General features: G+C 40.0%; 1 protein-coding gene across 3 annotated transcripts in view; it reads left to right on the top strand.

Moving 5' to 3' along the window:
* Positions 1-12,650, top strand: part of znf385b (zinc finger protein 385B) — a 50,976-nt gene extending 38,326 nt beyond the window's left edge. For 2 of the 3 annotated variants that reach the window (XM_031870185.1, XM_031870187.1), the window contains 6 exons: positions 234-344; positions 3,695-3,866; positions 3,967-4,314; positions 4,626-4,810; positions 5,835-5,930; positions 6,336-12,650. In XM_031870185.1, the coding sequence (XP_031726045.1) occupies positions 234-344; positions 3,695-3,866; positions 3,967-4,314; positions 4,626-4,810; positions 5,835-5,930; positions 6,336-6,602 (1,179 nt within the window). In that variant the 3' untranslated portion in view covers positions 6,603-12,650. The remainder of the gene's footprint in view (positions 1-233; positions 345-3,694; positions 3,867-3,966; positions 4,315-4,625; positions 4,811-5,834; positions 5,931-6,335) is intronic. The other variant, XM_031870186.1, reaches the window with a different exon arrangement.

Genomic DNA, 12,650 nt, shown 5'->3' with positions numbered 1-12,650 from the left:
GTGTGTGTGTGTGTGTGTGTGTGTGTGTGTGTGTGTGTGTGTGTGTGCGTGCGTGTGCGTGCGTGTGTGTGTGTGTGTGTGTGTGAGGGACAGTAACAGTGACAGGGTGCTGTAGCTGAAGGCGGTACAGACTGATTGTGATAAAGAGACCTGTCACTCTGTCAACATCACTCTGTCATCACTGTTCTGCCAAGCAGGCTGCTGACCTCTGACCTCTGTGTGTAACCCCGCAGATGGACCCTGTACAGAAGGCCGTCATCAACCACACCTTTGGTGTTAGTTTGGTGCCCAAGAGGAAACAGGTCATCTCATGCAACGTCTGCCAGCTAAGGTTTAACTCTGATGTAAGTGTCAATGTTTGTTTTTCTATTTGTGTTTAACCTGTTTACTAAATCTGATTCTTCACACCCTTCCAGTCATTTTGATTACTGTATTCTTCTATGATCATCTCCCTGTCATGTCTGCATCTGCACATCTGCATTCTCGTCATGCTGCGATCTAAATGTCTGAAGCACATTTAAAAGACTAGTCTGACATTTCTAGAAAACCCTCTTATTTTCTGTCTTCCACAGAGTCAGATGAGAACATCGGGTGTTTCATCCCGGACCTGTTTAGCCTTTCTTAGCACAAAGACTGGAAGGGAGAGAAGCAAAAAATATACACCCTCCAACGAGTAATTCAAAGCTATCTGATTTACATGCTGTTGTCCTGCCTACTCCAAACAATGGACAGACGTTTTGAGATGCAGTCACTGCGCCCAGTGGTTTTTGGTCAACAATTTCACATTCCTATTTCTAAACCTGCTGATAAAACAACATACTACATGTAAATCAGACATATTTGAAGTTAGGGTTAGCAGTGTCCCCTCTGCTTCTAGTTGTGCTAAGCTAGGCTAAATATCCTGGATCTCGCACTGGATGCTTTGAGATGAAAATATCAATCATCTCATCTAAATTTGCAGAAGACATACAGAAAGGTGATTGCTAAAATGTCAGCTCTCATTAGCAACCAAACTCAGTGCAGGATTGAAAGAACTGAAAACAGTGTTGAACATAAAGTGTGCTCCAAAATTAGCTTGCTAGCTTATGTTATGTTGCCCTCATTCTTTTATTTCATTATTGTGAAAATAGCAAGAGATCATGATAGTCCCACCAGGACCTCACAGAGTGTTATGATGTTGAAAATTACCAAATTCACAGTTTATTTTCTCTTTTTTTTTACTTTTGAAAGAACAAGAGACAAGCAATTCTCCCCAGCTTCTAGTCTTTTTGCTTAGCTGTAAATACAACCTGGACACTAGGGTTTAAATGGGAGTCCCGGGAATGCACGTCCATCCCAACAAATATGATATCATGAAAACAGGAAAAACTAGTTACGTTCTAGGCATAAACCAATTAGTACTGCTTAAAATATATATATGTTTTGACTGAAGCTGAAGTTATACCTCAATCAAATTCCTGGGATTCCCGGTTCCTGGTGCTTCTCTATATTCCTTGGTTGCTTGTTTACTTTAGTTCACATGTTTGCGAAAAGATAAAGTTATCACTTGCTTATAAATGTTATATCATTAGCAACTTAAATCTGTGTTTTTTAGGGAAAAAATGAAAACGGTATTGAAGAGAAGAATATAATATATAACAAATAGTAGGCTCTAAAATTATTATTTACCTTTTAGCTAATATTAGCATAGCTAGCTGTAAATCCTTGCTAAATGACCAACATTTGCAGTGTATTTTCTCACAACAGTTTCCTCCTGCAACCAGTTTCTGTTAAACTAGGCTAATGACCCTCCTTGTCTAAATGCACAGATTAACTGTCAGTAGTTGATGTTGGACTCGTCCTTTGAGGAGATTTCCTGAGGACACAATTAACATTTTTATTTGCACTTCTAAGAAAAAAAAGATTTCCTTATGATGTTTGATTTAGATGAGACTGATATTTTTGAGGCTTTTTTGTTTTTGTATACTGGATTATCCTGTCAGGCATTCCTGCAAAACAGCAGGTTAGTATAATCAGGTGTAACCCCTGCCATCTATATTATTACAGTGCAGTTTAAATGACACTCAACTCATTCACACAGTGACTGCTAAGAGGTGCAAGTTGCATCGTTGGTGACACGCCAGTCAAACGTGACTAATTTATGAGCTGTTAAAATTAGCATGAGTGAACATGAAAATAGGAATCACTGTTGAGGAGAGGAGACAAGGAGAGGAGTAAAAGGACAGCATTAACTCAGTCTAATAAACTGAATAAAAAGCTGAATCATAGAGCTTCCAGACAGTCACATGAGGACACTGTTAACCTGGAGGTTTGTTTCAGTGTACTGTCTCTGTCACTCTGGGATTGTTACAATGCGTGGTGACATGACTGATGATGTTTTAACAGTGTAGAGTTATTCTGTTTATCTGAACTGCTCACACAAACACAATTCAGGGTTCACATTTCAAGTCCATATACAACACAGTGGCTCGCAGACAGATGAAAGACTCCATCTCCACCTGGTATTAGCAGGCTATCTGTATTTGGATATCTTATCTGGATAATGACAAAAACAGGCAGCAACCTCTATGTCTGAAAAGTAAAGTCAATGTGAAAGTGGCTTGAACTTCCATTCTTTCTAATGGCCATCAGGGGGTGACTCCACTGGTTGCAAGAAGAAGCCTGATTGTATAGAAGTCTATAAGAAAATGACCCTACTTTTCTATCACTAGATTTAAGTCTTCTTCAATACAGCATGATGTTAATAGTAGATAATGGACCATTTAGAGTACAATAGATCATACAGCAGGGTATGATTTAGGGCGGGGCTACCTTGTCGCGACAACACCTTTGTCTGATCTGGGAGTTGTTTGTGTTTTCATCTTAGAACTTTAACCCTGTTTTCACTTCATGAAAGTTAATTGTAACATTTTGGGTGACATTTTGGGTGACTACGTCCACTTCAATAATAGTCTATGTGAAAATCTCATGTTAATGCAACAGATTATGGCAACCAGGTATTTTTTTTATTATTTAATACTTTCAGAACTACTAACATTATTATCAGCAACTGCACTTTGTGTTAAGTGTTAATTAGCAAATGCTAAGATGCTATCTAAATTAAGATGGTAAACCTGGTAAATTACTCGCTTAACATTTGTATGTCAGCACTGTGAGCATGTTAGCATGCGGACATTAGCATTTAGTTTAAAGCACCATTGCTCTTACTCTTGTTTAGACAGCAGACATGAAATGTCAGATTAGGGAGGTGTGGAGTTAGAAAGAAGTGAGGTTACCGGACCTCTCCTCATCTCTGCTTGAGGCTATACATTAGCAGCTGCTAGCATAATGCACTGTGATGGTTGAGTTGCATTCTGGGTAATGTAGGAGCCAGGATAAAAAAGATGATCTGGTTCTGCTGCATCAATTTTTATACTTAAAAAAAAAAAACTTTCCTTCATGAGTCCAACAAAGTTATAGGTGTGCAATGCTACATTTATGGAATACTCATTTATAAATAAATGGGTTTTATTTCACCAGTCTTTCTGAAAACTGCAATATTACAGTTTTTAGAAAGACTGGTGAAATAAAACCCTCAAGATTGTACCGAGTCTCTAAAGCTAGAGGAAGGGTGGCTATACAAGAAGTGACATCAGGACTTCTGTAGATGGCAGAAACAAACAGAAATATAAAACATTTCTGTCTCTTGCTTCAGTCTCAGGCAGAAGCTCATTACAGAGGCAGTCGTCACGGCAAGAAAATCAAGTCTCAGGAGAACAAGACCAAGGCCAAGCAGACGATCACTGGAGAAACCAATGGGAGCATCCCAAGTCCTGTTTGCCCCGCCCCTCCTGTCTCAGCTAACTGCAGCACCAATCAGCACACAGGTTGATTTTAATAAGACAGATGTAAACACTGTTAATGTTGAGTACGGTTTGTATATCGCAAGGTGTTTTCATTTCTTCCCCCTCTCTTTCCTCCCTCCAGATCTCTTAGTCAGTCTGGCCGACTCCTTTCCTCTCAAACCCTTCCGCCTCCCCTGCTCCTCCTCCCCTTCTTCCTCCACCTCCCCCTCCTCTAGCAGACGAGGGAACGAGCCTCCTCCCTCCAGTCCCCCCACCGCTCTCCCTGCCCCGGGCCTCTTCTCCACTTCTTCCTCCTCTCCACCGTCTTCTAAAGCCTCTCAGCTTCCTGCTCCTCCAGCTCCTGTCACCTCCTCTTCATCAGCTCCTCTCTCAGTGGAGTCCGAGGAGGAGAAGGCCAAGAAGCTGCTGTACTGCTCTCTGTGCAAAGTTGCTGTCAACTCTCTGTCTCAGCTGGAGGCTCATAATGCAGGTGAGGAGGAGCGAGAAGATATCTGATCTGACACCATTTATTATTTCTTCAGTAGGAGCTTGAGTGATGTCTAAATCCCATGCTTCATATACGTCATGAGAGCTTTCAACACTGGTGTTACCACGTGATAATGATTATTACAGCAAATTTCAATTCTCTGCAGTGTAATGGGCTGGAAGGAAGAAATTCTATCTTAAAACTGATGGATGATTTGAAAAAGGAGCAGCAAAAATTGAAAGTACACAGGGTTTGTGATTGTCATCACGTTTCCTGTTTATTAGAACTTTGGTTTCCGTGTGTTCTGTTTGCAGGTTCAAAGCACAAGACCATGCTGGAGGCTCGGAGCGGTGCCGGCCCAATCAAGGCCTACCCTCGAACCGGAGCCAAGCTGAAGAGCGTCAGCGGCTCTGTGCTGAAGGGCTCCGGCCTGCAGAACAAAACCTTCCATTGCCAGATCTGTGACGTCCATGTCAACTCCGAGATCCAACTTAAACAGGTAGAAACATCATTCTTACATTCAACGTTACTTTATACGAACGCAAATCTTTCACTGTTCTTCTCCAGATCTACAAACAATCTCCTCATGATCAGACTCATGGTAAAGCAGCTTAAAACATTGAAACTTTAACTTAATATTCAGCTTTTAGTTAATGGCTTTATTTCGTGTGTGCTGTGGAGCTAAGGGGACGATTGTTCCACTGCATTAGACAGCAAACAAGTGAAACAACTTGAAAATGAAGCAGCAGTGTAGTTTGCCGGATATGCAGCATAGCCTTTACTTTATAAGCTGACGTTTCAGCAACGTGTTATCTTTCTGTATTTGACTTGATGAATTCTTTACGGGATTTAAAATGATTATTGAATTCTGGTTGTTCTCTAAATGTTTTATTTTTTTGGAAAACTGTCTTAACGTCTTCTCTCATCATTCTCTTTCGCAAATTTGCTTTATTAACATAAAACCTAAATAAGTTGAGTATTGCCAAAATAAATTGTACGAGTAGTTTAGTTAGAATACGTCATAATTTGGAGAAAAAATGGTTTGGACATTACTACATTGAATACAGTGATTTATGAAAAAACAAATCATTAATTGATAAAATGATTTAGGCCTTTTTCACAGAATGCATTTTTGATATGTCACAGTAGGAAAAGCACAGGTGTAAATAATCAAATGAATGGTGGCTGAATTCCATTTAGCTGCTGAGTTTCAGGGTCCCGGTATTGTACTTATAAATCACTTTGCTTTGTCGACTGTTGTTTTTGCATCTATAAAATGCATTGTGGGATTAGCGAAACTAGGCTACATGTTACTTCATGGACACTACTCTTTATTGTAGCTACCATTGTTAAATGTTTGAGAGCACTTATACTGCGGACACATTTACACACTCAGAATTCGGACATTAAAATAAAAGGTCATAGTAAATATGGTGCGCTACCGTAAAGAGGAAGTGATTTTTGGACACAGCCATAGTTTACCAATGTGATATATTAGTAGAATATCAATGTTTGTGTTGCAGCACATCTCCAGCAGGAGGCACAAGGACAGAGTGGCAGGAAAACCCAGCAAACCCAAATACAGTCCTTACAACAAACAGCAGCACAGCTCGCTCACAGTAAGTGTCTCTCTACCACACACTCCACACTCACTCTCTCTCTCTCTCTCTCTCTCTCTCTCTCTCTCTCTCTCTCTCTCTCTCTCTCATTCAAATTCACATATGCTTTATTGAGTCAATTAAGTAGAGTGTAGTGCAGATCAATAAAATCAATAAAATCGATAAAAGCTGCTATAAATCAATACTTGAGGACTGTAAGAATCGATTTCACAAGACATTTTTATTTGCTCCTCGGTTAATTGTTTAATACTTTTATTTGATTTTGTATTTACTCAATTTTTCAAAAAATCTCTTCTCTCCTTGTTGCCATTCCACTCCTCTCCTCTCCTTGTTGCCTCTCTTCTCTTGGTTTCCTCTCCTCCCTTTATCTCCTCTCCTCCCCTTGTTTCCTCTCCTTGCCTCCAGAAGGAGTTGGTGAAGCCCTCCCTCTCTCCGCCCTTCCTCTCTAATCCCTTTGCTCCTCCGCCCTGCTCCCTCACTTCCACCATCTCCTTTCCTCCCGCCCCTCTCTCCTCCTCCTTCCTCACTCCCACCTCCTCCCGCCTCACCCCAACAATCTCTCTCTGTCCTCGCCCTCCAACCTCCTCGTCCCTCTTCACCACCTCCTTCCTGCGTCCAGCTCCTGGACCAATGAGAGCGAGCCAAGGATCGATCCTCTTCACACCCTACTGATGGCAGCGTCGGTGGGGGGGAGTCGGACCTGGCTACCTTTCACTTCTGACCTCCAGTTTGTTGGAGAGACATCAGCTCTGCGATCACGTCTGCAGGGACTCAAACCTACAACCTCCTTCAAAAGAAGACTTGAGAGGACAGAACCCTCACCTGCCTGGATCTTCTCCTCGGGTCTGAAACGTCCCAGCAACCGATGGTGATTTTATCCAAACCAGAACAGAACAGAGACTGAAAGTTTTCCACATGTTCTAAAAAAAAAAGGGATTTTCTCTTTAACACAGTTAAAAAGATACAGAATCAGCCCAAAATTTTAAAAAAAAAATCATCTTTTTTCATTTTGATGACAGAGATTCAGCTCATTCAACACATCCAATACGTAAAACATTCAACATGTGCAAGGAATCATAGAGAATATTTATATTTGTTTCTTTCTTTGATGTTATAACTAAAAAGAACCCCAAAGTACCTCATCATGTTTGACAAATTACTCTTTGAGGCAGCCGGAATCTACTGAAAACAAAGATAGGGTTTGTTTCGAATATATTTTGGTTTGATTGAAATAAGAATTCAAAACTAGGATTCGGAAGGAACCAGAATTTACAAGAATCTAAAAAATATCTCAACAATCCTCGAAACCCGCTCCTGGATAAATCGCTGTGATTCACAGGCTAAAGATGCAGCTTGTGTTGAGACCAACCACAAAGAAGAAGACAAAGACAACGTGTGGACTCAGTTCAGGTCTGTTTGGGTCGGGTCCTCAGAGTTTGGAGGAGACAAATTTCCTCCGAACACAGACGCTTTTTTTCCTCTTGCTGGACGAGCTAACCGTGAACGAATATTACTGCAGATGTCGTCAAGTTATATAAACACTGGACTGTGATGCCACAATGTCCTCCCTCAGTCGTCCCTGCGCTAATGCTCAACTCGTTCCTAAAATACAGCGTCTTGAGAAAGCAAACTGCGAGGTTGAGAAAGAGAAATTAAACCGGACACCATCTTGGGATGGGATCACACCAGGGGCGATGGCAAATCAGGGCCTGGGGAGTAAAGTGGCCCTCCCCCACCCTCCTACGTCTGACAACCACAAAGGAAAAGACCACAAAGGAAAAGACCAAACAGAACGATTTATTTGTCTCTCAGTTTTTTCTGACTTCATGTCTGTGGCTCTCAGCTCCAAGCCCACTGGTTTCTACTGAAGACATAAATCTTTCATAACAACTTCCAAATATAAAGTGAAAAAAAATAATTCCCCTCAACTGTAATTCATTCAGTTTTTTGCCAAAAAACAATTAAATCTAAATATATTTAGACTAAAAAACAAAACAAAATTATCTTTAAAAAACTATAAATGTGTATTATGTGTGTAATTGATGGCATGTAACCCTTCTCAAACTACCCTAAACATCACCACGGACATCACGTGTCCTCAATGGTGTCTACAGCCCTACCAAGGTGGAATAGAGGAATTATCCTTTATCCTTTCAAATTATCGTTTATCCAGACAAAAAAAATCAGTGTTGACAGGTCCACTCCTTCCATTTAAACTCCCCAAAACCCTCAAACAATAAGCCTTAACAGAAAGCCACATCAGGATTGTTAATCCAGGACAGTTTGTTTTCACCTACCGTTGACTCAATTGCTGTATGTTTGGAACCAGACTTTGAAATGATATATAGACGGCTGATATCCACACTACTGCTTATACCTGCTGTCCTCTCCACTGCCAGCGTGTTACAGACTCACTCTACACTCTGGACCCGGCTACTTCCTGGTTTTACAGTGAAAGAGGCCTTTCGTCCTGACTGTTGCCTGGTGGGAACAGTCCGTCGGTTTCACCTTCCTGCTGTCACTGAATCTGACCAGAACTTTCTGGAGTTTTTAAGGCGTCTGAGCAGAAACTTTTACTCAACCCGAGGAACTTCTTAAGACTTTTAACACATTACTGGAACTTTTCACAGCCTGCCACAACAAAGGAACTCTTTTCTTAATGAAGCTTACTCACTCTCCACGAGGAAACAGAACATATAAACATTTCTCCCGTTGATTTTTTCTGAGCTCTGATAAGTTACTTTACAGTGTATGTTGTAAATATTAACCCTAAGCTTTATCACGACTTTCAAACAACAGCATGATCTTTCCGTCCAGCCAACATTGGTCCAGAGCCTCATTACCTTTCCTTTAGTGCCACCCTCAAGATACACATCACACGTTTAGCTCTGCTCCTAGTAAGGCTCTACGAACAGCTAATAATGAACATGTGTGACAAAATATTCCTCTTCTTACTACCTTTACTCTAAACTTTCAAATGCATCTGCTTCTGACTTCAGATGTTGATAGTCCACCTTGATCTTTCTCTGGCCGTTCACTGACTCCTTGGCGATGACCTTTGATCTCTTCCCAGTCAATGCTGTCACTGGCTTTGATCCGGCATTACCAGACAGATGATGTTATATTCATTCAGTCTCTTGTAGCTGAGGTGTATTTGTATTTTTACACCCCATCTCAATACAAGTATATATGGCTAAACTCACCTATGACTGTTGACATCTGAGCAGAGAAAACGACTAACTACTGTAGGTGGGTATAAATGCATGCAGCCCACCAGACACTGACAGACTTTAGAGGGCTCAAATGCCTGATCAGCGACCCAAGCTGTCTTTAAATGTGAAACCTTTGAGGATTGGAAAGGAGTTTCTCAATGAAAGAAAAGGTCACCTGTAAGTGGCTTAAAGTGTGTCACTACTTTGCCAGCTTTTATGGCTCCAATATTGCGAAAAAATGCTTGCTGCTGCCCTGAGATGTCACGACATTAACCCTAATCAGTTCTGAATAACTTACGTCTCTGCCATCGTCTCCATCATGAGTCACTGTGCGACCCTGTGATGGTAAAAAATCTCACTTGTAGGTCCATAACCGCACTTAGGGGCATCTGCACAAGCAAAAATACAATTTAAAAAATATCTCAAATAGGAAAATGTTTAAATAGTGAGTTTATGATGGAAGGGAAAGACAGATATATTTGTCTATGTACATGTATTTAACAGTCATAACCAAACAAAACAGCATTAATTGATCAAAAGTGATGACCAAATAGAAATCACGCTGGACAAAATTGGATAATAGACCTAGAAATATCAGGACGAACGGCAGATGGTCTTCTTTAGTATTTTGTATTTATTGGTCTGTTCAGACAGCCTCCCAAGCACTGAACTGAATATTCAAGTTCAAAGGCAGCCAACAGCGAGACTTTAAAAAAAATGGGTTTTGTCATGTCTGTGCTGAGAGGGTGGTTATCTTGATTACCCTACTTTCCTCACACTGCCCTTTTTTTTGCTCATAAATGAAACAATAATTTCTATATCCTAATCATGTGTTTTGTTAAAGTTTTGGCTGTTCCCTTTTGGTCTTAAATTAGGAGATTTTCATCATCCTTCATCATGTATCAGACTTAGGTCATGTGATGAGGCCTGAGCTAGATCCAATCGCTAAAGAAGTGTAGATGTGGTTGAAAGTTCAGAAAAAAAGCTTGAGTGGACCTTTGAGTTGAGATTATTTTGTCACACAAACTGAATCTCCCTGCTCAACATCAGCATATTGTCTTGCTTCGCCATCGATTTCATATTGTGGGAGTAATGAACACAGCAGCCTGTAGGCGGCACCAGCAGAACCTTCCTGTTTGCATTTTTAGACTTCTATGTAGTGAATTTAAAATGATCAGGTGGTTGTTTGAAGGTCGTGAAAGGGCTTCCCAGAACCAGGAGAAACCATAGAAAACGTGACACCTTTAAGTTAAAGAAGAGGTGTAAAAGTTCCTCCTTCTGATGATGTAACAGGATGTTTTTTTAGGGAGTCCACTTCAGTCTGAAGGCTCTTCTCTGATTGGCTATCAGCAATTTGAATAACTGAACCACCTGGGGGTAGAGTCGCTTGTTCCGCTCAGCAATCAGATAATTCAACAGAAACTGATGAAATGGGTGAAAGTGTTTTGAAAGGGCTTCAATCTAAGTGGCTGGAGTAGACACAGGACAAGTTCACAGTTCACAGTTTCTATACAGCCAATATGGACAGGAGGAACAGTTAGTGACCAATAACTCTTGGATAGAATATGTAATTGTGAGTGTTGTATTAAGACTCAAAATAAAAGGAATACATAATATGTCAGCCATTCCACGGCTGCTGTTTTTGTAAGTACAAAAACATATTTCTAAGCTGTTTTACTAAGTAAGAAACACTGTTTAGAGTACACAAAAGTTATTTTCAGGCAAAAAGAAATGTTGTTTGGTATTTCTTAAAACAAAGTCCCCATCTAAACATTTTGGGTTTGAAACCAGCCAAACTTTTCAGATCAAGAACAATCCATTAGGATTGAGTGGCAATTATTATCTATGGTTAGAAATGGTTGATGTTTTCTGTCTGTCTTCCTTCCTCCTCCTGAAGAACTTGAAGCATCTCAGTCTTCCAATAATGAACAAACAGGTTTAAGGACAATATGTGTGTGTGTGTGTGTGTGTGTGTTTATCTATGCAGTATTTTGGTCTCACGGGGCAGTAACGTTAATCAATTTTATCAACATGCAAACTGTAAAAAGAAGACAAAGTGTCAAATCAAATGTTGATGATGCTTGTAAAACGAACCTCTGAACTCGTCAACTAAACTTCCTCCTCTGTCCGATGATGTCATCAAGATGCAATAATGTACAGATCAGCTGCTGCTTTTCTATTCGCTCCGCTTCTTTATCAGCAATACGCAGGCCTGAGAGTCTTGATACTGGTCCGAGTCTTGATACTAGCCCGAGTCTTGATACTGGGGTTGTAATACTGAAATGAAACAAACAGGGTTGCACTGTTTGATTTGTTTCCGAGTTGACAGGATATAAACTTTTCATTTCTGTTTAAACTGTCGAAATGTTTTTGGCGAAAAACTGAGTATGTATGAATGTCTGTCTGTGTGCGTGTGTGTGTGTGTATGTGTGTGAAGACGTGTTTTACCTGTGTTGTGGGGACACATTTTGATCACACGGTCACATTGTGGGGACTCACCTTCCTTTTGGGGTCAAAATGCACGTCCCCATATTGTAAATCTTTACATTTTAGGGTGAAGACTTGGTTTAAAGTTAGGTTTAGGTTTAGGCTTAGGTTTAGGTCTAGTGTAAGGTAAAGGTTAGGATTAGGTTAGGTTATGGTTAGGGTAAGTCTCCAGGAAATGAATGCAAGTCAATGAAATGTCCCCAAAAGTCATGTGAAAGCAACTGTGTGTGTGTCTGTGTGCGTATTCTCTCCATGCTTGGAATGAATCATCGGATTTAATCACTTCCAAAGCTCATTTTCTATTAACCCAAGAGGATGTGCAAACAGTGAAAAATTAAAGTGTTTAAAGGAGCAGTTCACCCAAAATGCTACAGACAGGGCTCTACTCTGAGCCAGACAGGAGTTGTTTTTAACACATCTGTAATATTGTTTCATTGAAAAGTTATTTGCACCAGTGGTTATTGAATTTTATCTTTCAAAATTTTAAACAGTAAATCAAGTTTTTTTTCTTTTGACATTTTTCACTTACTGTATTTAAAAAGAATAATATTTATACAGACTTTTTATTAATATGTCTGAACCGTGTTGACACATCAAGTTCATTTTTTCTCCACGCAATAAAAAGGAAAGTCAAAGATTCAATTCAACCCATCTTCACCTTTTAAACCTTTCAGATATTATTTTGAATAGAAACAGGTGAATCGCTTAAAAAATTGAATCATCAAGATGTTGACAATGAAACAAGAAAAAGTTCAGAGTTAAAAATAGACTGATATTTCTTTTGGACTTTGGCTCAGATCAGCAGCTTTCAATCGTACTCATACGTGCTAAAACGTGACACTTCCTGCTTCAGAGAACCTCCGTCCACTTCATATGTACAGTATTTATTTTCAGAACTTGTTTTTTTATGATGATTATAATGCAAATATGCAATGCAAACTTGTCAGGTTGAGCATATGTAACATTTCTCTCCTTACCATTTTATTTATGTAACTTTGTTTTATTTGTTTTCATTAAAAAA

Source organism: Anarrhichthys ocellatus, unplaced genomic scaffold (genome assembly GCF_004355925.1).
Source record: "Anarrhichthys ocellatus isolate YVR2014 unplaced genomic scaffold, GSC_Weel_1.0 scaffold51, whole genome shotgun sequence".
Lineage (NCBI taxonomy): Eukaryota > Metazoa > Chordata > Actinopteri > Perciformes > Anarhichadidae > Anarrhichthys > Anarrhichthys ocellatus.
The sequence above is the reverse complement of the archived record's forward strand: the minus strand, read 5'-3'. Positions and strand labels throughout refer to the sequence as shown.